Source organism: Molossus molossus, unplaced genomic scaffold, assembly GCF_014108415.1.
Source record: "Molossus molossus isolate mMolMol1 unplaced genomic scaffold, mMolMol1.p scaffold_m16_p_7, whole genome shotgun sequence".
NCBI lineage: Eukaryota > Metazoa > Chordata > Mammalia > Chiroptera > Molossidae > Molossus > Molossus molossus.
In genome coordinates this window covers 8123692-8149562 of record NW_023425401.1, presented here as the reverse complement: position 1 = coordinate 8149562, position 25871 = coordinate 8123692, and the positions used below count along the sequence as shown (strand labels likewise).

The window sequence follows — 25871 nt, the reverse complement described above, 5'->3', positions numbered from 1 at the left end:
AAAAAGAAAGACTAGAGCCCTGGCTGGTTTGGCTCAGCAGGTAGAGATCAGCCCATAGACCAAAGAGTTGCAGGTGCAATTCCGGTCAAGGTCCTGTACCTCAATTGCAGTCGATATCCAACCCTGGTCGGGGTCAAGCAGGAGACAACCAATGGATGTGTCTCTCTCACATCGATGTTTCTCTCCCTCTCTCTCTCTCCCCTCTCCTTCTCTCTCTCTCTCTTTCTCTATCTGAAGATAAATGGAAAAATATCCTCAGGTGAGGAAATAAATAAATAAAACAAAGACTATAAAATAAAACAAAAACAGGAAATAAGAACAAAAGAAATACTTACAATATACCAATGCAGACACGTCCTTAGCACATTTGGTGACTATCTCAGGATTTTCTCTTTGATGGTAGCTGCTTCTGAGGAGGGGGCTGAGTGAGTGGGAAAAGGGCACCTTTCTTATCTTTAAATTTGAAGTTGGAATGTAAAGTCTAGTCCTATATACACACATTACAAGTATCAGCTGATGCATTTTCACAAACTGAATACACCTCTGTAACCAGCCCCCAAATCAAGGAACAAAGACCATTGCCAGCTACCCCCAGCCCCTTCCACCAACTTCTAGTCACCACCTCGCTCCTCCATGGAGGACAATCCCTTAGACAACAGGAGTGTCACCTAATTTTATACTCTGTCTAGACAGAATCTTACAGTCTGTATGCTCATTGTGTCTGGCTTCCTTTCCACAGCACTCTGGTCCAGAGACCCGCCGTGATGGTTGTATCGGTGTAGAATGCTCACTCTCTTTACTGAGCAGTATTCCATGGCATGGATATACCACAGCTGATTTCCCCACTCTGTTGGTCCTGGGCATTTGGGTAATTGCCAGTGTAGAGCCTTCAAGAGAAGTGCTGCCTTGAACTTTCTGGACACATTGTTTCACGAGACATGTGTTTGCATTACTGGCACTACTTGAATTTTGTATCATGTGCTTGTATCACTAAAAAAAAAAACTCTTTTAAAACACCTTCCAGGGCATTTTAACTAGGATCCCAGATTTAGCTCCTTCCCTGCTAATTAGGAAGAAACAATAATAATAACATTTACTGAATGCTCACTCAGCCAATCCTTTGCAAAACAAGTAAAAAACACTTTCACATGTATTTTATCATTTAATCCTGCAATTTACCCAAGCTATAGACAGGTTCATTCCTCCCATTTCGACCTGTGGAAACTGAGAGGTTGAAATAAGTTGCCCAAAGTCAAACAGCAAGCGGCGAGCGAGCCACTGCACAAACCCGGTCCCTGACTCTCCACCTCCACCTGCACGACCTCACTAGAAGCGGGGGGGGGGGGGGGGGGGGGCATTCCGGGGGCCCGTCAGAAGCAGGGAGGAGGAGCTGGACCCAGGGCAGCTCAAACTGCCGGCCTAGCCCAGTCCAACAGCCTGGAGTGTTCTTTCTCCTTCATGTCCCAATTGATCAAACCTCTGAACACGAAAGACAGAGATTGGATTGTTGTTAAGATGAGAGGGAGAAATCTGTTCCCATCTGGTACCTTCCAAACCCTCCCAGGAGCCAGCAGGGAGCATGTCAGTGCAACCTGCCTGGCGGTTCAGTAATTCCTTAGGAATGCCAGAAGATTCCACAAGGTCACAGGAAAGAACAGGGGCAAAGGTCCAGAGAAGGGGTCAGCCAGCTTCTGGTGCAGAGGGCCGACATTCAACACTGCAGGCTGGTGGGGCCATCTGGTCCCCGTCTAAGCCGCCCAGCTTCCCCACTGTGGCCTGAGGGCGGCGGGGCTGTGTCCCAGCAACACTTGCCTTGTCCACACTGAAATGTCAATGTCCTAGCTTTTCTTTTGCCACCAAGTGTTTTACTTCCTTTGACTTGTTTCAATCATTAAGACATTAAAAAAAAAAAAAACATTCTTCATGTAAAATCTGTACAGAAACAAGGGGTGGATCTGGAGGCCAGGGTTTGAATCTCGCGCTCGCGGCCCAGTGGCTGTGTCCTCCCAGCCTCGCCGGCCCGGGGAAGGGAGCAGAGCACGGCCTTGCCTTCTGGGCCTGCCTGTGGCTGTCACCGGCCTAATTTCATCCTCATCGTGGCCCCAAGATGCAGAAGTTGTATTATTGCCTTCCTTTAGACCGTGATAATGACGGAAAGACACACACTGAGGTTGACCGTTCCTATGTGTACAGAAGCCTCTGCTGGTTCAGTGAGTGTTTTGGTTCCTTCTAAGGTGCTGTGATTTGGGGGGAGTATCTGTAGTGGTGCTTAGAGTGAATTGTGTCATCTAATTAGAATTATTCTATTTAATTAGAATCACATAAAGTCCCACTTACACTCCCTCGTTCACGGAACAGGAAACTGAATGCACACTCCGAGTGGTCGCCAAGTCTGCGCACGCGCGGTAAAGCTCGGGTTGCACTCGTACAAACACTGCACGACACAGGAGGGGGTGTGTTGGGTGCCCAGCACAGTGCCGGGGACAAGGGGAGCCAGCCGACATTTGGCCCCACCCCCTTAGTGACAAGGACTAGACTCAGAGAGCTGTTTCTTGGGAAAGATGTGTGTCACCTGGAATGAGGCCGAGGCCTTACGAGGTACATGGCAAACACACCTTCAACACAGGCCCTGGAGTCCCAGCCCGAGGCCTGGCCAGCTCTCTTGTCCCCAGGCTGACCCCTCAGTTTCGGCCTCAATCCACCACTCCTGTGGCTAGGCATTTCTCCCTGTCACACTGCTCTTCGAGTGACCCAGCCGTGGCCAATGGCCCCCAGCTTGCTCTGGCCCTGCCCTTTGGTTCTGCTTCCCTCCGCTGCCCACCTTCTGATGTCTCCTCTTCGCTTTGGCTTCATTCCCCACGTGGCGCGGACAGCCCCCTTCTGCCCCAAATAGTATGCAGCAGCTCGGACGCTTCTGGAGCACACTGATCTTGGACACGTCGGCTTGCCGTATAGGAACAATCTGGAAAGAACAGCTTCATTTCTCAGAGCCCCTCGAGAGGCAGGACAGCCACATGGTGGAGAGGGCCCGGACCCTGGATCTCCCCTGCTGGTTTTTAATTCTGGCTCCTGGACCTGCTAACAGTTGAGCCCGTTGCTTAACCTGTCTGAGCCTCAGTTTCCTCATCTGTAAAAGGAGGGTTATAATAAGAGCATCGACTTGATAGGATCGCGGTGCGGTTGCATCAGTTCCCACCTGTAGGCACTCTCTGTAACTGTATGCAGCTTGCTGTGTGACTGTCCGTTTGCTACTTAGTAGCATCTCCTCCTGGGCCCCAGACTGCCCCACCGGCAGAGGGCACAGTGTCACCTGGGCCCTAAGGAGCCGGTGTCAGCCTGCCTGCCGTCTGCCTCCTAGCAAACAGTTAATACGCACATCACATGGGAGCCGGCCAACAATGAGAAGAAACGCAGCAAATGGTTATAAAACCCACTTCCTAGCACGCAGCCCCTGGTCAGCAGGTTGCCCACAGGCACTGTGCTGGGTGGGATGCAGAGCCCTGCTGCGGCCGGCTCTGCCTCTGGGGATGGAGTAACCGCATCCTGTGATCTCCCAACCAGGACACTGTGTACACTGTTCGCTTCTTGTTGGGACATGATTTCAGGATTATAGAAAATCTTCGAGAAGAGTACAAAGTATCCCCATGTACCTGCACTCATAGTCCTCAAGTGTTCACGTTCTCCATATTTGCTTTAGCATCCCACCTGTCTATCCACCCATCCCTTTATTCATCCATCTACCTAAATAAGCACGACTATGTCATCTACAAACGTGACTTAATATTTTCTTACTTTTTAATTGAATTTATTGGATTGACATTGGTTAACAAAATTTTATAGGTTTCAGAAGCACAATTCTATAACACATGTATATAGTTTTGGGTATTCATCACCCCAAGTTAGGTCTCCTTCCATCACGGTTTATCCCCCCCTTTACCCTCTTCTACCTCCCCACACCCCTGTCCCTCTGGTAATCACCATATTCTTGTCTGTTTCTATGAGTTTTTGTTTGTCTTTAATCCTTCACCTTTTTAAAAATTTTTTTCCTTTGTTGATTTTAGAGAGAGGAAGGGAGAGGGAGAGAGAGATAGAAACATCGATGAGTGAGAACGTCGATTGGCTGCCTCCTGCCTGCCCCCCACTGGGGATTTGGCCCACAACCTGGACATGTGCCCTGACCAGGAATCAAACCGGTGACCTCTTGGTGCAGGGGTCGATGCTCAACCACTGAGCCACACCAGCCAGGCCATCCCCCACCTTTTTTTTTTATCAGTTGTCCCAAGAATATCCTTTAGAGCAAAAGAATACCCTGGCTCGTGTACTGTATTCGGTTGTCATGTATCTGTAGTCTGTATCTGGAATAGTTTCTCAGTCTTTCTTTGTGTTTTATGACATTATAGAAAGAGTACAGGTTAGGGATTTTGTGGGATTTCCCTCAATTTGGGTGTGTATGTTTCCTCCTGATTTAATTTAGGTTATGCACTTTTGAGATACATACCACAAAAATAACGACGTGTTCTTCTTGGTATATAATGTCAGGAGGCACAGAAAATCTTTTTATGTCATTACTGGCGATGCTATTGTCAGAGTTCTCCAATGTAAAGATACCACTTTTCCTTTTGCAATTAACCAGCATTTTAAGACTGCAGAACCAGCCTGCATTTCCTCAAACATTCACTTACAGCTCTTAGCATCCAGGGTAGATTCTTGCCTGAATCAACTGTGAAGGTTTCCGAACGATGATTTTCTAATTCAGCCGTTGCCTCTACACTTAGTACTGGGCTTTCTACTGTAGGAAAGAGCTGTCCCTCCCCGCCCCGCCTCGTTCATTTACTTACATCTGCATGGGCTCACAATTCTTACATTATTCAATGGGTTACACCGTGATGCTCTCATTTATTTTGATGACTAGATTGCCAATTTGGCCAACATGAGCCCTGGAATTAGGCTCTTATTCCTTTTGAAATGTTTCTCAGCATTTTGGGGCGCTACTTTACTCCCTGGTACAAGACGTCCCAGACTCATCTTCCAGGCCTGGACTCAACCATCTCCAGGAGCAAGTAGCCCAGGGCACCTCTGAGTGAAAGGGCCACAGGCATCATCATGACAAGAGTTCAAGTAGGACTGTTCCAGGGACAGGCTGTGTTCTCCCTGTAACCCCAGTGTCCTCCCGTACTTCAGTGATTCTCAGCGGAGGCGGGGTGGCCTTTGGAGTTCTCCCACGGACCAAGGACGCTGGATTTCCTGTGATGCACAAGGCAGTCCAGCCTAAGAAAGAATCACCCCACAAACAGCTTCCCTGCAACAAATTGTGATCCAATTTCTGAACCACTCATTACAGTTTGTCTTGCTTGTGTTCACTCAAGGTTTGGTTTGACAGCCACTCAGTTAATTTAACCACCACTGTTTTCTCAGTGGGTATCCAACGTGTTAAATTAACTAGTATGCATAGAGCAAGTAAAATGACCCATCTTGACCGTCGATCTGGTTTAAACAAAGCCTCAACTTATTTATCATTTTTTCTGAAAACTATCTTCCAGCAAATGGCTAGAAGCTCAAGACTTAGGGTGAAACTCACCCTGTAACCCATCTAGGCAGCTCTCTGTCTATTCATTTAGCTCTTTTCGTTTTATCAGCACCAAGATGTACCAAGGGTCTATGTGCCAAGCATTTTACTAAGAACTTCACATGCATTATCTCATTTAAACTTCGCAATAGCCCTGCAAAGTAGGTCCTCTTACTACCGAATTTTCACCAAGAACCTGCCTCGGTGTGGTTAGTAGCCTGCCCGACACGGCGCGGTTATTCCGCAGCGGAGCCTGCATTCAAAGCCCTGCGGTCAGGCTCCGGGACCCAAGCTTCATTCACTGTCCAGACATGTAAGATCACACCCAACCAAATGAAAAATACAACATAAGAGGGTCATAGACAATATTCAACTCTAACTACAGAGACAAAAAGCGAGGCTTTGAGTCACTACCAGTTACTGCAGCCAAGTGTATTTCACGCTGTGCTGCCTCGTGGCCAAAGCTGAGGGCGAAACTCATCAGATATGATTCATTCTGGCCTGGAGAAAAATGCCCGGCAAGATGATTCCTGATTAAGAACATTGATTCTGTGGCGCTGTATATATAGGACTTTGATACTACATCAATATAATATTTCATCAATATCCCTACAATGAGTGAGTCAGAGATTCCCACGGACCTACAATAGGAGCCAATATCACGGTCCTAAGCACAAGCAGGTAGGCAGCGTGACAGATGGGCTCTTAGCAGAGAAGTCATTATCCATAGCCATTTCCAGATCCTGGTGGCTTTCACAGTGGCTTTATTTTTGAGCAAATAGGATTTTTGCTAAGATCTGAGATTATGCAGAGGCAGCCTTTAGGACCATCCGTCGACAGCAAATGATCTGTGTCCCTTTCTGCCTTACTCCAACTGCATGCTGGACTTTTTGGGAAACAGATGCTAGAATGGAATTAGCCATGCAAAACTTTGGGGGAAATTAACACCTATGAAAGGGAAAGGGAAGAAGCAGGAGAGAAAGACCCATCAGAGCACAATGGCAACCTACCAGGCAATGACAGCTCGTTAAATGATTCCCATGCTGGATGGAAGTGACTAGCCCCTTCTGCAGCACCTCGCTCAGTCCTTGTTAGAGTTGGCACTAATCACGGCATAACCTCAATGAGAAAGCTCAGGCAAACCCGGAGGAAGCTACCAGCTGGAGGATGATGGCGAACCACACACGCGGTGGGCAGCGAGGTGTCCTTCAGAGGTGTCCGAGCAGCGCATCTCCGTGTCTGCCTCCCCTCCCTACGTGTCTGCACTGCAGCAAGGTGAGGTGACCACCAAGTATTTCTTTTCATTGTATTTTATTTTTTCTTTATTGATTTTAGAGAAAGAGGAAGGGAGAGGGACAGAGAGATAGAAACATGAATGAAAGAGAACATGGATTGGCCGCCTCCTGCATGCCCCCCACTGGGGATCGGGCCCACAACCTGGGCATGTGTCCTGACTGGGAATCGAACCGGCGACCTATTGGTGCATGGGTCGATGCTCAACCACTGAGCCACACCGGCTGGGCAGTACCCTTGTCACAGATTTCCACTTCCACCCTACCTGCTACCACTCAGCGGCCCCTCAGCAAGAACTGAAAAGACAAAGAGACATTCGAAGAGCTCATCTCTTCGATAACTGCAAATGGAAGTCTCCTCTCCTTCCTTTCCTCGGAGTTCCAAACAATTCTTCTTACCAGGGAACTAAAAGTCTCACTGAAAGGGGCAACGTTGTTCATTTCTTCTGTGTCTGCTCAGAACGCACTTCGAGCTCCGCGTTGTGCAGGGCTGACTGCAGGACCACGCTTCCGGAAACTCCTGAAAACGGGCTGAGGCGGGGAAATGACAGTGCCGGTGCCGGTTCCCCTCGTTCCAGGGAAGCGTTTGCTCTGGCCGGGCCCGTGCTCGCCCAGGGGTAAGAGCTCCTCCCCAGCTCAGCCAGGACGCATGGCCCAGGCTGGCCGGTTGGCCTCATTCCATGAGATTCTTAGCTTTTACCTGCAGCAGAAGCACAGAGAACAGGTTTCCGGAGGACTTGGGTTTCTTCGATCATTAGATACATGATTTTTATTTGGGGTGGGCCAATGGAGAAAGGGAGACAGTGATGAAATCTACGGCTTGTTAAGACTAATGAAAAATCTCAGGGGCAGAGCATTCTGTGAAGAGAGTGCTCTAATGAGAATGGATGCGATGATTATTTACCTAATTGAGTAGTAATGACTGAGGTGCGAGCCACTTTCCGGGGATGAATAGAGAGTTGGGGAATGAACAGTTTAGGCCATTAAGCTCAGCTGGCACTTAATCTTGGCAGAGGGCACATTGCCAGGACTATCTTAATATTATAAAATGAGCCCAAAAGTTAGAGACTCAAGAAATTACTTTTTTTGAGAAACCACGTTAATTGGCATCAGGTTGGGCAATGCAAGTTCTATCATTAAATGAACTTTCACACACAGTCTTCAACTCTTGCTCCATTTAGAGTGTCCTCAAGCATACGATTGTTTAAAAAGAAAAAGGGGAGACCCTTAGCAATATCTAGACTAATTTCTGGTGCAGCTACAAGCAAGTTATTAGCACCTTCCTTGCTTTAAAAGCAAAACCCTCACTAGAGACATTGAGTTGAGCTGGAAGCATTGTACACCCTGGGGACTCACAGTTGGCACTCTTACTACCCACAGTGTGCCTCCAGGAAAACCAGAGCCCCTCTCGGCTATAACACGACAGTCAGAGCTAAAATGATCTTATGTTATTAGAGATGTTCAATGTCACCATAAAAACTGTGTTTGCAGTCAACAGTTTCTTATCTGGTGCAATAAATGTTTATGTGCTACTTGTCTGCCAAGAAAAAAAGAGTTGCCCAGATTGCTAGGAGCGCCTTAGCCTACAGTTCTGCTCTGTGCGGAAAAGTTCAAACAGCAACTGAGAGCAAGTCGGAATCTGAGAAATGGTCGTCAGCCCGGCCAGTGTGGCTCAGTGGATTAGCATCGTCCCATGGACTGAGAGGTCTTCGTTGGCTTCCCAGTCAGGGCACATGCCCGGGTTGTGGGCTCGATCCCCAGTAGGGGGTGTGCAGGAGGCAGCCGATCGATGTTTCTCTCTCATATCAATGTTTCTCTCTCTCTCTTCCTTCTTCTCTAAAAATTCAATAAAAACACATTTAAAGAAAACAAAATGGCCTTCAACTTGCTCTCCACGCAGGGTGAGTCCTACACTAGAGGCCTTTGCCGACCTGTTGAGTGGGCCGACTTCCTCCTTTATCTCGCAAGCACTGAGAACCTTGCATGACCCTGTGAAGAGGGGTGAGTGAGACTCTAAACATGAGTGAGACACCGTCACTTTAAAATCCAGTAGAGACCTTGGAACCCAGAGAGTTCTTCTAGAATCTGCTTGGGGATGAAAGTTCCCAGGCACGTTCCCCCTTTCAGCACCTTGGTTCTCTCATCATCATCTTAGTCCACATTGAAGACGGTCACGCGGTGCGTCCTGCCCTCAGACCCCTCGTGAAACCCAAGATTGTCACGGAGAGGACCAAGAAGTTCATCCGGCATCAGTCAGACCGATAGGTCAAATTTAAGCGGAACTGGCGGAAACCCAGAGGCATTGACAGTAGAGGCACAGAAGACTCAAGGGCCAGATCTCGATGCCCGACATGGGTTATGGGAGCAACAAGGAAACAAGGGACACGCTGCCCAGTGGCTTTCGTAAGTGTCTGCTCCATAGCGCCACAGAGCTTGAAGAGCTGCTGATGCGCAACAGTCTTACTGTGCTGAAGCTGCTCACACGCCTCCTCCAGGAGCCGCCAAGCCTTGTAGGAAGAGCAGCCCAGCTGCCACCAACGTCACCAGTCCCAGTGCCAGGCTGTGCAGCGAAGAAGATGAAGAGACAGATTGTGTACACACTGTATTTGTGTTAATAAAACCACAAAATTCTGTAAATAATAATTATAATAATAATGATGATGATGATGTCACCCTTCATTTAACGGTGTTACCAAGCTCTTACTATGTCATATGACAATGTTAAGATCTGGAGACATGAGGTGAATATCAATAATCTCTATCTTTCCATAATGTAGTGGAATTAGAATTAAAAAATAAAATGTGTCAGTTGTTATGGGTACTTTGATAGCACGGTGAGAGAGGCCCAGCGGAGGGAATCAGCCACACTTAGTAGTCAAAAAGGACGTCATGAAGAAGGTCACCTTGAACTCAACCTGGAGGAGTTAGGAGACATCTCAGGTAGAGGCGTATAACGAACGGGCACATCAAGGGAGCAACATACAGAAAGGGGCTGGGGATGGCCAAGGAGCAGGGAATGTTCCCAGAAAACCTCTCAGCTCCTCTTCTCCAACGCCTCTCTGGAGTAACCAACACTCTCCCTTCTTTCTGCGAGACACCCTGCCTGCTGAGCGCCCGACAGGAGGGCTGGTCCCTAACGAGCCTGTCCATTCCTGCTCCTGCCTCTTGGGTTCTGTGAGGCAGAGGAGTCTGTTTCCAAACCAGTCTGTGCTCCTTGTACCCCTCATTGAAATTATAGGCTTAACATAACAACACTGAAGAGTGGTTTTTCCCGTAAAAGTCAATTTGGATACATCGGAAAGATGAGTTGTTGTTGTTGTTCTTGTTTTTACCGAGTCATTGAAAGAAGCTTCGGTAGAACACAGCTCAGGGAGTGCAACTCAGAAAGAACGAAGGAGGATCCTAAAAATTCCTACAAGGAGATGCTGCGCAGACGACTTTGCTGATAACACCAGTTCTCACTCCAGGGCACAGAAACCGAAGCTAGAAATCCCTAAAGATGCGTCATGAGGGTGTTTCATGCACACACAAAAGATGATGCATCAAATCAAGTAAGTCTTGGCCCTGCCTCAAGGAAATGACAAATCGATGCATATTAACATTTTATATTAAAATGTTTGAATGTGAGTATGTGCCTCTTTCTTTAACTGTGTTTTCATCAACTAACCAGTTGCCATTAGAAATATGCTAGTTGAAAGGGTTTCTTTTATAGTATGAATTTGGGGTCGAATGAGAAAAGAGGAGCCTGAGGAGCAGGCAGGAGGTCTCCAAAAGTCACACCAAGGCATCAGAACTCACTGTAGGTCAGAGGTTGGCAAACTCCAGCCCACAGGCCAAGTCCAGCCTGAAACCTAGTTTTATAAATAAAGTTTTATTGGGACGCAGTTATGCCCGGTCAGTTAAAGGATTGCCTATGTTGCACCCACACTCCAACAGCAGAACTGAGGATTATTACAGAACCAGTGCGTAGGAACACGGGAAGGTTTAGGCCACGCCTGCAGGAAGCCGCGAATCCTGCCCTTCTGCCCGATCACTTCTCTCAACGAAACCTCGGCCCTCTGAGGGACCGGACACTGTTGCCCAGACAGAGGGAAAGGCGTAGAAACAAACCAGAGAACCCCCTGCCCTGGCCAGTTTGGCTCAGCGGTTAGAGCATCGGCCTGCGGTCCGGAGAGACCCGGGTTCGGTTCCCGCTAAGGGCATGTACTTCGGTTGCAGTTTGTCCCCGGCCCTGGTTGGTCGTGCGGGTGGCAGCCACTCAATGTGTCCCTTCGCGTCGATGTTTCTCGCTCTCTCCCTTCCTCTCTCTCCCTCCCATTCTATCTGTACAAAAAATGGAAAAATATCCTCGGGTGAGGATAAAAAAAAAAAAAAAAAAAAAAAACCAGAGAACCCTCCACTCTTGGAGATGGAGGCGTCCATGCTGGCCCAGGTCACTAGATGAACTCCACTGGAAGTTGCCTGCGCGAGGAGAGGGGCATGAAACTCTCCCCCACAGGACCCCACGCAGATTGCAGGCAGGAGGAGTTCGATTGCCAGAGGGGGTTGGGATCGGAAGATTGAGAATGTCCCAGCCCTGCGGTGCAGGCACTCAGGTCTGTGCGAGGCTGCGACGGAGCCAGGACAAGACAGAGCCCGCGACCACCAGCCCAGCGAGCTCCGAGCAGCTGGCGTAGCCGGGGTCCCGGGATATGGATGCAACTGAAGGTGGAAAGTGGAGCTTTAAAGCCCTGCAGCACCCCAGATCCACCCTAACAGAGCACCCGAAGAGGAACCTGAAGACAGTGGGGGCTGACAACCACCACCTCAACAGCAAAACCCACGCCTCGCTCAGCTCCTGAGTCCACTGATCCAACACCCAACTCCGACAGCCTCAGAGACCTGTGCCCACGTCCATACGTACTGTTTATCTTAATCGCTCTTCCTTACACAACATCACGCAATCAATATGTAGGAGACACAAAAAGAAAATGTCACCAGGCTGTGTGGCTCAGTGGACTGAGCGCCGTCCCATGGACTCAGAGGTCCAGGTTCAATTCCCGGTCAGGGCATGTGTCTGGTTTCGGGCTCGATCCCCAGTTGGGGGCGTGCAGGAGGCAGCTGATGGATGTTTCTCTCTTACATCGATGTTTCTATCTCTCTCTCCCTTCCTCTGTCTCTAAAATATTAATAAAAACCTATTAAAAGAAAAAGAAAATCTCACCCACTCACTGTCAGGAGCCAAAGCAGCCAACAGAACCAGACAGATGACTACGATGTTGGAACCAAGGTAGATACTTTGGAATAATTACGGGGACGCTCACGTTGGCTTCATTTGGACTGGCCAAAACCTGAAAACAGCCCAAATATAATGAGCTTATCTCCGTGCTCTCAGGAGGTACCGGCATCCCTCAGGGACAGGCCAGCCAGGAGACTTCTGCCTCACAGTTAAAACATGTCATCCTCTCACCTTTTACCTGCTAAAGTATATCTCAGACCTGCATCCGTCTCCATATCTCTGTCCTGTTTGACATTCACCAGGCACGATGGTCTCATTCTCGGAAGTCGGCACAGTTCCCTGACAAGTACAATGCTGATTTCAGTATTGAATCTACCAAACTGACGCCCCACCCCCCCAAGTAAATAAATGAATCTATTCGAAACGCGTGCTTGAATATAAACATTCCTAGCTGCCATGGTACACAGGAAAATGCAAGCGCCTCTCGTTGGCACACAGGACCCTGAAAGGTCTGGATTCCGGGCTCTCCAGCCCTGTTTCCCGCCACTTCCAAGCTCCAAGTTCAGCTTCAGCCACAGAAGGCAGGTGGCTTTGTGTCCACGGCCGTGCAGTTTCTCATCTCTCTTTCTCATCCCCCCGAGTGTGGCTTGTACTGTCACCTGTGTCTGGAATCACTGTCCTCGCTCCCTTTTCCCTTGACCCAGCCTCACTGACCCTTTTGGGTTCAGCTGGGAGCCACTCAGTTCTTCCCTTTCCTCCGCTGCACCCACATTCTCGCTCAGCTGGGCGTCCACGTCACGTTTGCCAGAAACCACGTCCCGGGACAGGAGGCCCGTGGTGAGCCTCTCTGAGCTCTCTGAGCGCACACTTTCCTAGGATCTCGCACTGAATAAATTTTCTGCAGCCAGAGTAATAACACAGAAGTGATTAAGCCTTTAAAACAGCACCCCAGGTCCTGTTCATTACCATTTAGGAACGGTTTATTTGCGATGGACTCAACTACGTGGGCAACGAAATAGCTGTTTACGGAGCAGGTAGAGCAGCACTTGCGTAGTAGCAAATGACAAACGCATATTTTCACTTAGCCTCCCCCAGGTGTGGGTTTCTTAAAGGTTAAGCACCAGGGGAAAAAGATATTTTACTGGAGTACGTTATAATTTTCATAGAGCTGCTTTGATCTCGAGGAACATGCATTTAGGTTTTTTCCCCCCATTATTTTAAATTAAGGAAAAAGTAAACCCAGAGAGAATATCCGAGTGACTCCAGGGTCCAGTCCATTCGTTCGTCCTGCCCGTCTCTGCGAGGAAAAGCTTCCTGAAACTCCCATGTGATCGGTTACGACTCCAAGACCCTGCTCAGGTCTGACTTCTCAGTGAGACCTTCTGACTCCCCAGAGCCGCCGTGAGGTTTCTTCCCCAGACTGGACGGTTTGCTGTAGTCCCAGTGGGCTTGACGGTGCTTCCACCGGTCACTGCAGAGAAACCCAGAGGAAGAGACACAGGCGTGGACCGGACACCCGCGTGCCGTTTCGTGCAGACCACGCCACGGTAGTGGTCAGGGGGAGCCCCCAGGGAGGGGCGAGCCCGCTGGACACCGACAGGTGGATCAGAACCCGGTCCGCTGACGAAGGGAGGGAGGCCGTTCCAAGCAAGAAGGAAACAAATTTGAAAACACAAATGTGTGATTAATATGTGTCCAATCTAAACATGCCAGGGGGGATGGGCAAGGCCAGACGGTGGGGAAGCTCTGACACTGACCAGGGTGGGGCCCCGACTTTATCCAGTTCACAGTGAAATCTGAGAAAGGGAAGATTTATCTCCCCGGGTCTCCAAAGGAATAAAAGCAACTTTTGTGGGTGGAGTGGCCCTATAAATAGAAGGGGCCAGAGAAATCAGGGCAGCTAGGGCAGGGAGGAGGGAGCCGGAGCAGAGTATGCCTGCACTTTAGTCCAGGGAATCAAAGAGAACAGACATAGAATTACAAAGGAGGGAGGGAGGGAGGGATGAGGGAGGAACGAGCGAGGGAGGGATGAGGGAGGGGAAATAAAAGGAGGAAAAAAATAAGATAAATGTAAAGAAAACTCAGGTAGGGTGGTGACGACCATGAACACTGACATCCAGGAGTCTGGGTTACAAGCCTGGCTTCCCTTCCAACTTGCTATAGAATCTTAAGAAAATGCTCTAACCTCCCTTAGCTTACTCATTTATAAAATGGGGAACTTATGTTCTAGTTTTCCATCAGGTTAAATAATCTTTAGATATTTCAAACACTTAGAATCTTGCCAACGATAGAATAATAACATCCCTTACGGTCATGTTAAATGTGGGGTGAGAGTAGTAATGCTCCTTTAAACCATGGGTCGAACCCGAGTTCTGTCAGATGTCGCCAGTGGGGTAAGTTGGGTGACAGGAACATGAAATCTCTTGGCAGTGATATTGCAACTCCTTGTGCGTCTAATTACTTCAAAATAAAAGATTTGATGCAAAGAAGAGGCCGTGGCACCTTGGCCAAGCCACAGTGACAAGTCATTCAACAGTTTGCTCTGAGCACCTACCACTGACGCTGCTCACGGTGCCTGCCTCCCTCCTGTTCCAACGTTCACAGCCCTGGGTTTCCGTGTTCACTGGCGCAGTTAACCGACGACAGAGAGGTTTTTGGCTTTTGTGTTCCTCTTTAGCAGAAGCACAGCCATGCACACAAACCACTAGGAATGGACGTCTAAGTGCCCCTGCTTCATCCCTGTGTCGGAGGGTCTTTGTTCAGCTGCTCCGTGTTCTGAGCACCTGACTCAGGCCAAATGCATACTCCTTCCTTCAGAGTGAGGTTCTGTTCAACCCTCTGTAGCTCACAGCTACAATCAGGGCCACTGCTTATCTGAGCTTGTGAGTTTGCAGTCACTCCCCAGGACCCGGCCAGTTTCTGCAGGGACCCAACATGTGAGTTTGCAGTCACTCCCCAGGACCTGGCCAGTTTCTGCAGGGACCCAACATGTGAGTTTGCAGTCACTCCCCAGGACCCGGCCAGTTTCTGCAGGGACCCAACATGTGCGTTTGCAGTCACTCCCCAGGACCCAGCCAGTTTCTGCAGGGACCCAACATGTGAGTTTGCAGTCACTCCCCAGGACCCGGCCAGTTTCTGCAGGGACCCAACATGTGAGTTTGCAGTCATTCCCCAGGACCCAGCCAGTTTCTGCAGGGACAAACATGCCCTGAAGGACTGGAATGAATTGAAGACTCCATTGGGCCTTCCCCACAATGGAGTAGTTCCAACTGTCGAATACAGCGATTCAAATGTAATATTCAGGGCCTGGGGAAATGGTCAATGAAAGGTCTGCAGATCTAGGGGACCATTTCATTGCAAGCAGAATTCTATTTATTACCTGGCCCCATAAGATTCTATTCTTACGGTGGGGCCATAATGACACTGTAAGTCTCTAGGTATCATGTCAACATAGACCCTGTGCCTAACACTCCTCAAAATATCTGGATAGTCCTCTTTCCTCAGGGTTAAATCCCTCAAATAATGGTAGGAGGCCCCTTTGGGGAAGGACTAGGGGAATCACTACAGTGCACAGGCCTGTACTATGACCATCTCTCCTCCCATCTGCTCTGGCCCACGGCTGGGAGCCACCACTGAACTTCCTCGTGATGCTGGATTCCCTCTCACCAGTACGTTCCTAGTGGACTTGGTGAATGACGGGTCCTCTGAGACTACAGAACATAATTCTCTGGTGGGTCTCTGGCTTCACATGCTCCATCATTGACAGCATGTCCATTTCCCTCGGTCTTTTTTTTTTTTTTTATCCTCACCCGAGGACATTTTTCCATTTTTTGTTCAGGTAGAGTGGGAGGGAGAGAGAGGAACAGAGAGAGAGAGAGAGAAACATCGATGTGAAAGGAACACATCGAGTGGCTGCCACCCACACAACCGACCAGGGCCGGAGACAAACTGCAACCGAAGTACGTGCCCTTAGCGGGAACCGAACCCGGGTCTCTCAGGACCGCAGGCCGACGCTCTAACCGCTGAACCAAACCGGCCAGGGCCCTCGGTCTTTTTATTCTTTTCTCTACCAGGGCAACTCAGGCATTTCCATTTTGTTTAGGAAGGACTGATGATCTCTCCAAGCTTCTAAGATCTACCCTAGCAATGAGTTTGCCCTGGTTCTAGGGTTCTTGACAGTATTATATCCCACGTCCTAAGAAAGTGACCCAAGGTCAATGACTTCTTATGTATCCAGTTTTAAGTTCCAGTTCCATCCATCAATCCACAGAGAATCCTTGCAGCACGGTTTTGAGTAAGATGCTGGATCACATGATCAGTAGTGATATCTGTCAGGAAGGGACACAAAGGAGCTTCTAGACATTCATATTTTACCATTTCTTCTACTGACATCTGTACAACCTACAGGGTTGAGCGAAGGTAACCCCAGGAGCACAAAGTCTCTGACCTTGGCCTCGGTTCCTCTGCGGTTTGACCAAGTGCTTGAATCACTCCACTCTTCCTGAGAGCAGATGCTAAAGAAGGAAGGACGAAAGCAGAGGAACCTACATGGAGGGGCTGTAATCGGTGCTAGGGAGACAGCACGAGGTCCAAGCTGTGAAACAGTGGGTGCAGAAATGAGAATCTTGAGGGGCTTCTCGAAGATAAATATTTTCCTTTTCATAAATTTGCCTTTTATTGGTCCTCACACAGTTCTTGTTTAAACACAGGCCAAACCCCCTTAACACAGATATCTGTGTCCTAAAAAGTCAACTCTGTGATTAGTACAATTCCCCTTCAGTCATTACCGAAGTCCTTCCTGGGGGGCACCATCCAGGTGGTGACAAGCTCTGATGATAAAAGGCAAGGGGCTCCTGTGTTGACTCTTTCCTCAGTAGCCTCCTGAGAAATCGGGGGAGGGGGGGGGATCTCCCGGGAATTCATTTCTACGGTGGCACGTGACTGAGCATGAGAGACTGAGATTAATCCTTGTGTGTTTCTGTTAGACTCCTTCACAGGACTGGTGAACATCTTGACAGATATCATTTGGCGATTCACCGGGGACTTCATGGCACCTGATGTGGTGTGCCGAGTGGTCCGCTACCTGCAGGTATGTAGCCCCTTCCCAGCGTGGTGAGTGGGACGGACACCAGCATGAGCACGGGGACTCTCCGTGGGAGGCGCATGTGACACCCCCTCCGCACAACAGACTGCTCACTGCCTGCTAGTTGAAAGGACCAGCAACCTTTGTAAGATTATTAAATGTATTTCTTTGGCTAAAAATAAGACATATATAAAGAAAACACAGATAAGCAATAATGGTGATAACAACGTTCATATTTCGAGCATCAAATACAATTCCCAGATCAATGTTAAGCCTCTTGACATAGTCTGGCTGTCTCCGTTCATTCGGGGTGTTCTAACAGAAACACGACACAGCAGGCGTCTTGTAAACAACAAACATTTACTTCTCCCAGTTCCGGAGGCTGGAGTCTGAGCTCAGTGGGCCAGCGTGGCCCACTGACTTATGCCATCCTCATGGGGCAGAGGGGCAGGGAGCTGGGGCCTCTCTTACAGGGGCACTAATCCCATCCACAAGGCTCCACCCTCATGACCTACTCACTTCTCAGAGGCTCCGCCTCCTAATGCCATCAGCTGGGCTTTAGGACCCCAACATGTGAATCTGGGGAGACACCATAAACGCACTAGCTAAATAATCTCCAGACATGTTTTCAATTTCTTCATGTTTTTTTCCTCGAACTAACCCAACAATGGCTATTGTTCTTTTTGAAAAATGTTGGCAGTTTGTTAGGAAATTGGTGTTCTTTCTAGTTGTTTTAACTTTTTTTCTTTTGTATTACCACCTAAATTAGACCTTTTAAAATATCTATTAGCATCTGAATTTCTTCTTCTCTAAATTATTTTCTATCCTTTTTCAATTATTTTATAACCCACATACTTATTTTTTCAGCTATTGCTAATATCTATTTTTAGATTAGAGACATTTATTCTTTGCCTGTGGAATGTAATTCAATGTAAAAATATAATTGTAAAAAAATATATATATATATTTGGTGTAAATTATTATCCATGTACCATATACATACATTTTATTATTAATACATCATACCTGTATATGATATAGATTAAGACACTTCAACTTTGTATGAAAAGAATGGACTATTTTATAACTGGTTTTAGTATCAATATGTTCTGTTCCTGAGTTCTTAAATGATTTTCCATGAATATATTTTATTTCTGATGCCAGTACTTCAGGTCTAAATCACTATAGCTTTACAGAGATATAATACATTTCTGGTAAAATTACCTTGTTAGATTCTATTTGTTAGTATAATTTTTTAAAAATCTTTGCATCTATATTCATAAGTGAGATTATGATCATCATTGTCCGATCTTGGTAATGGAGTTATTCCATCATCAGAAAGTAGAGAATAGTTACAATTAAAAATCTCCTTTTGCGCTCTGCACCCAACCTTGAGAGTTTGGTAGGTGTGAAAGGGCCCTTATGACAGTCTGGGGTTGGTATTTTCTCAGGGGTAACCCTTTAAAACACATTTCTTCTTGAGAACGTTTGCTCCCTTGTAGATAAATGTTTTCGACTGCTTACTCTATCAACTGCTGAGAAGCAAATTTCACCAAATACTTAGTGGCTTAAAACGATACACGTGTAAAATCTCACAGTTTCTGTTCGGCAAGAACTGGGGAACAGCCTGGCCTGGCAGACCCAGGTAAAGGCTCATCACACAGGTGGGTCAGGCGCGGCCCAGGACCGCGGCGCTGGGAGGCAGGCATGGTCGGCACGTCAGGTCAAGGCGGCGCACTCTCGGGGCTGACATCCCCTTCCTCTCCTCCGGGCCCTCAGTCTCCCTGGTGTCCTCACACCCAGCAAGCAGCCTTTCAGGAGGAGCTAGCCACGAGAGCGAGGTAGAAGAGGCACATACTTCGTGAACGTGTCTCAGAAGCTACACATCGTCACCTCCACGATATCCCACCGGGCGCAGGGCTCAGCCCTGATTCAGGATGGAGACGGGGACCGCAAACGGGAGCGCAGCCGGGGACACGGGCCACGGGGGCATCTGGAGGCTGGCTGCCCACCTCCCTTCGCATCGTTCAGAAACACATCATAACGTGTTTTCTTCTCATTGTTAACTTGAAAATGTCTTTTTGATCCAGAGTTATTCATGTCAGTACTATTTCTTCTAATAGTAGGTATAGTGAATATCAAAGTAACACTACATACAAAACACACGCTAGTAGCCTAGTGAAACTCTGGTAATGCTTCACTCCATTCAGAAACAAAAAAAAACTGTTGTAAATAAGGTCAGAATCAACATTTGAAGCACTCTGGAAATTAACCAAAGGTTTTCAATAATCCAGGAGCATTTAGTCAAAAGAATGGCTGCATCTCAGTAAGAAAAACGGTCTTTGTACTGTTTTAACTGGAGAATGGTCTCATCCTCCAGTCTGCAGCGTTGCGGTAGCCTCAAAAATTAACAGCTCGCATTTACAGTGACAACAAATAGTCTGGGTGCCATTAGGCGGAAGAGGGCCAGAGCTTCTGAAAAGCCTCACTCCTGGGGAATCGTCTTCGTGGGATTGTCTGGTGGTTCTCGGGCAGACCCCACCTGCAAGGCTGCCTGTCTTTTATTGGATTCAGAACTCAGCCACTGTGAAAAGCCTTCTCCCTGCAGGCATTTGTCAAAAACAATTACAGACAATTGATTAACTTCAACTGTGCCGGGGGTATGGGATAAGAGTTGGGGGGGAGCAGGTGGGAAGCTGAGCTTGGCCTTCTGAGTAATGAGATATTCACAGGGGCTTTGAAAATCTCTGCCAGAACGTGAGAACCGAGACCAACAGCATGCTCAGGTCTGTGCCCGTGCTCAGAAAGAAACACAGAAGGCCCTAAGTTCTTACCTTGGCTGACCTTGACGCTTTCTGCAAACAGGAAGTGAAGGAAAAGGCAGAGCCGTCAGCTGTCTGGCTGGGTCAAAACTACGCCCCAGCGTTCAAACAGAGACTCTGCAATGACTGGAAGACATACTGGTTCCAGCATCAATTCATTGACTGCAACGCTCCTGCGTGGGGTTGTTTGTTAGTGTTGTTAATCCTCACCCACGGATATTTTTCTACTGATTTTTTAGATAGACTGAAAGGAAGGAGGGAAGGAAGGAAGGAAGGAAGGAAGGAAGGAAGGAAGGAAGGAAGGAAGGAAGGAAGGGAGGGAGGAAGGGAGGAAGGGAGGGAGGGAGGGAGGAAGGGAGGGAGGGAAAGAGAGAGCAAAAGAGAGAGAGAGGGAGAGAAACATGGATGTGAGAGAGACACATCCATTGGTTGCCTTCCAAAGAACCCTGCCTGGGGCCAGGGATGGAACCTGCAACCCAGGTACATGCCCTTGACCAGGAATCAAACCCGTGACCCTTCAGACCTCAGGCCAACATTCTGATTGCTGAGCAAACAGGCCGGGGCCTGTGTGGAATTTTGATAATGAGGGAGGCTGTGCTATGTGAGGGCTGAGTTTATGGGAAGGCTCTGTACCTTCTACTCAGTGTGGCTGGGAACTTACAACAACTCTAAATAATGGGTATTTTAAAAAATGGAATTAAATATCCAAGAACTGTGGGACAATTGCAAAATATGTACAGTATTAATAAATGTAATCCATCACATCAAAGGGTAAAGAAAATGTATATGATCACATCAATAGACACAGAACAGCATTTGACAAAATTCAACACCCATATATGATTTAAAAAATAATAATAATTCTCAGAAAACTATGGATAGTGGAAAACTTCCTCAACTTGATAAAAATATATATACAAAAAACCTACAGAGAACCTCATACTTAATGGCAAGAAACCAGAAGCTTCCTCCTAAGACTGACAACACAGCAAGGATGCTCTCTCTCATCATCCCTATTCAGCACTGAAAGTACCAACTAATTTAACAGGACAAAAAAAAGCAAGTAAAAGGAATACAGATAGGAAAAAATAAAAATAACTTTGTTCACACATGACAAGATCGTCTGTAAAAACAATCCAAAAGAACAGAAAAAATACAAAAAGAACTATAGGACTATTAAGTGGAAATAGCAAGGTTACAGAATACAAAGTGAGTATATAAAAGTCAATTGTCTTTTTCATATATAAGCAATACAAATTTTGAATTTAAAATTAAAAACACAATAGCATTTATCTGAGCACAAAATATGAAATACTAAGGTATAAATTTAACAAAATATATGCAGATAAATATTTTAAAATTATAAAACTCTGATGAGAGAAACCAAAGAATATCTCAATAAATGGATAGATATTTCATGTTCATGGATAGGAAGACTCACTATTGTTAAGACATCAATTCTGCACAATGTGATTTGAAAATTTGATGAAATCCCAATCAAAATCCTGCCAAGTTATTATATAGATATAAAGAAACTAAAGTTTATATGGACAGGCAAAAGACACACAATAGCCAACACAAAACTGAAGAAGAACAAGTTTGAAAGACTGACACTATCTGATTTTAAAACCTACTATAAAGCTACAGTAATCAATACAGCATGGACTTGGTGAAAAGATTCAACAAGTAGATCAGTGGAACAGAGTAGATGCCACAAACAGATGCACACAAATACAGTCAACTGGTCATTGACAAAGGAACAAAGTCAATTAATGCAATGGAGATAGGATGGGACCTGTTCAAGAAATGCTGCTGGAGTTGATGGACATCTACATGAAGAAGAAGGAGAGGAGGAGGAGGAGGAGGAGGAGAATCTAACCACTGAACTTACACCTTGCACTAAAACTAACTCAATGTGCATCATAGACCTGAATGAAATATGCATTACTCTAAAACTACTAGAAGATAACATAGAAAACTTAGGGGACTTAGGGTGTCTCAACAACTTTTTAGATACAAACCATTAAAGCAAACACTGAAAAATTGGATTTCACGAACATTTAAACTTCTCCGTGAAAGACAATGTTAAGAGTCCAAGAAGACAAGACACAGAATAAGAAAAAATACCTGCGAAGCACATGTTTAGTGAAGGATTTATATCCAAAATATACAAGGAATGCTTAAGACTATTTTCAGCAATAAGAAAATAGACAACCCACTGAAAAATGGGCAAAAGATCTGAATAGACCTTCACTAAAGAAGACATACAGATGACAAACAAGCGTGTGGAAAGAAGGTCAATACCATATGGCATAAGGGAATTGCAAACTCAAATGACAATGCGATACCACTCCACACCCATTAGAATGGCCAAACGCCAAAAGACTGGTCTCATGGAATGCTAGAGAGAATATAACAGGAACTCCCTTTCATGTGGAGATGCAAAGGGTACAGCCACTTTGGAAGATAATTTGTCATTTTCTTATAAAATTGAATATACTCTTACCATATGATCTAGCCACTGTGTTTCTAGGTATTCACCCAATTGAACTGACAACTTATGTCCACACAGAAACCTGACGAGAATCTTTACAGTAGTTCTATTCATAATTGCCCCAAACTGGAAGCAAGGTGTTCCTCAAAAGCGGAATGGATAAGTACACTTTGGTTCATCCCTCTGATAAAATATTATTCCGTGATAAAACAAAATGAGCTATCAAGCCACAAAAAAAAAAACTTAGAGGATAAATAAACTATGGTCTAGCCATGTAACAAAGCAGTATTCAGCAAGAAAACAAATGAGCTATCAAGACGTGAAAAGCCATGCAGAAATGTTAAATGCATTGCTGGGTAAAAGAAGCCAATCTGAAAAGGCTACATACTCTGTGATCACAACTGTTCGACATTCTGGAAAAGGCAGAACTATAGAGACAGTGAAAAAGATCAGTGGTTGCCAGGGATTGGGGGGGATTGGATAAAGTAAAAAGCATGGGGGATTTTTAGGCCAGGAAAGCATTTCCGGGTGATACTGTAAGGGTGGATACGTGACATTATGGCTTTTGAATGGCAGATACATGACATTATGCATTAACTTTATAGAATGCACAACACTAAGAGTGAACCTTAATATAAACCACGGGCTTTAGTTAATAATAATGTGGCAACAATGTAATCATGTGGCAACATTGGCTCATCGACTTTCAAAATGGACCACACTAAGGTAAGATGTTAATAAATAAGGGGAAGTATATGTGGGGGAGGGGGGGCTAATGTGGGAACTTTCTGTACTACCTACTCAGTGTTGTTCTGTAAATCTAATATTGTTCTATAAAAATAAAGTACGTTACGTGTTTTATAGTCATTCCGGGAACCCTCCTTTAAATGCATCCAGCCTCACATTTTTTAAATGAAATAAATATCCCTACATTTCCTCTACTTAAGTCTCATGTCGCTGCAAGATTTTACTTGGCTTTGTGTTTCCGAGGTCATTTTTGTCAGCAGCGAGGGGTGGGGTAGCGAGAATGCGAACATATGTCCCCACGCTGCCGTCTGTCCTCCAAATGCTATCCCATATGCTGTTGATGTGTAGAGTGTTCATTGTTGACATTTATGAATTGACTATAATTGTACTTTGATTTCCTTCTTGACTCAAGTTAATTATAAGGGCATTTAAATTTCCAAGTGGTATTTAAAAAAAAAAACACAACATAATACTAATTTCAGCTTTTCTTGCTCGTTTTAAATATGTAAACTGACATAAGTTCCACTTTTGGAATTAATTGGGGGTGGTTTTCTCTGTAGTTTTGCTTATGAGCAATTTTTGAAATGTTACCTAGCTATTTTACATGAATGTGTATTATTCTTAAAGTTTGTTTAATTTTTTCTATGAGTTATTGTGTTTTTTTCTTCGTAAAACTCTGAACACTTCAGTAGTTTATATTTAGTGTTATGTTACTTGTTTCATACTATAAGTTTATTAATATTATTAATATTCTCTTGCCATGATGTGTTGTATCTTTTATTAATATAAATAACCCCTTTATTCCATGAAGCGCTATTTGCCTTAAATTTAATTTGTCTAATAGTAGTGCTGTAATGAATGTCTCCTCCTAGTTTTTAGTTGCTTGAATACCTTTGGCCATCACTCCATTTGTAAACTTTGCTAATCATTTGGTTTTCGAGGTTTCTCTTCTAAAGAGGATACAGTGGGATTTGGGGGAACGGTTTTGTAAAGAGCCCTTGTTTTAGTGAAGGAGCTCAAGCCATTTCTATCGATTGTGACAAGTAGTAATGGGTGTTGTCTAAGCCACCTCATCTTAATCTTTCTGTTAAACGTTTTTCCTATTTACTTGTTTTCCTTTCTGTTTGGTTGTTAATTGTGGTAGGCTGGAAAGTGGTCCCCAAAAGATATCCAAATCCTCATCTCTGAAACTTATGTATGTTACTTTATATAGCCAAAACAAAAGGACTTTGCAGATGTGATGAAGATGAGGATCTTGAAATCCTGGTGGGTCCAAATGCAATCATAGCTATTTATTTATTTATTTATTTATTTATTTATTTATTTATTTATTTATTTATTTTGTTAGTCTTCACCTGATTATTTTTCCATTGGTTTTTAGATAGAGTGGCAGGAAGGGAGGGGAAGAGAGAGAGAGAGAAGCATCGATGTGAGAATGATACATCGATTGGTTGCTTCCTGCATGACCCCGACCTGGTTCAGAGATCAAACCCACAACCCAGGGACATGCCCTCGACCAGAAATCGAACCCAAGACCCTTTGTTTGGAGAGCCGATGCTCTAACCAATGAGCACAACTGGCCAAGGCACAGCCATATGTATGTTTATCAGAGGGGTCAGAGGGAGAGATGGCACAGACACAGAGAGGCATTGGAACCACCGACTCAGAGACGGGACCGGTGTGGTCACAAGTCAGAGAATGCTGGTGGCCACCGCAGCTGGGGGGCAAGGCACCCACGTGCCTCCAGCGCCTCCACGGAAAGGGGGCGTCCTGGGAACACCCTGGTTCGGACCCTCTGCAGCTGATTTTACACTTCTCTCCAAATATGCGAGAGAATAAACTTAGGTTGGTTTAAGGCACAAGGTTTGTGGCAATTTGTTACAGTGGCCATAGGACACTAATAAGATATTTTTTCACCTTTTTATTTCACCCTTTTATAGCTTATCTTTCATTTCAAATTTAATATGTCTCTATTAAAGTAAACTGCAAAAGAGATGTCTAAATGTCTAAATAGAAATTTAATATGACTTCTTTCCTTCTCCTCTCTCCTCTCAGCTCCCCAGATTAATTTTCTGAAATATTTCATAGCCATAGTCATAGTTATTTGTCAACATTTTGTGTTTTTCTGACTCACTGCTTACCATAGCTACGACCATTCAATCCGCTTTCCTCCTCTTGAGTTCTTAATTTTGAAACAATTCCCAACCAGCAGAAATATCTCCTCAAGGAAGATACTTCAGGATGAGGATGTGATATTGTAGTTTCTCCCTTCTAAGAGAATAATTACATATCTAAGAGAATAATTTTGTGCCTTGGCATAAAAATATATTTATAAAACTCTTGGATCATAATTTTTCTTTCCAAACTCTGAACATATTTTTATGCTGTTTTCCATTTATTTTTGTGGAGCAAAGCATGACCATTCGAGATGCATTTTTTAAATGTAACCTTCAATATTTTTTTACCGTGCCTAGATGTTTAAAGAGCCCTGAAATTAAATACCCTTTTGACTACATCTCAAAGTAAATCTCTTTTTATTAATGTCTGCTTCTCCGGGCACTCTTCACGGTGACCCTCCCCCTGCTCCCAGTTCGGAACCGGTGTCACCCAGTCCAGTCTCAGAGGGCCGGATTCTGAGTCTTCTCACCA

General features: G+C 45.8%; 1 protein-coding gene across 1 annotated transcript in view; it reads left to right on the top strand.

The window, feature by feature from the left end:
* NPSR1 (neuropeptide S receptor 1) overlaps window positions 1-25871 on the top strand; it is a 114293-nt gene that overhangs the window by 55026 nt on the left and 33396 nt on the right. Inside the window, exon 3 of the mRNA XM_036247210.1 lies at window positions 17062-17165. Coding sequence (XP_036103103.1) covers window positions 17062-17165 — 104 coding nt within the window. The remainder of the gene's footprint in view (window positions 1-17061; window positions 17166-25871) is intronic.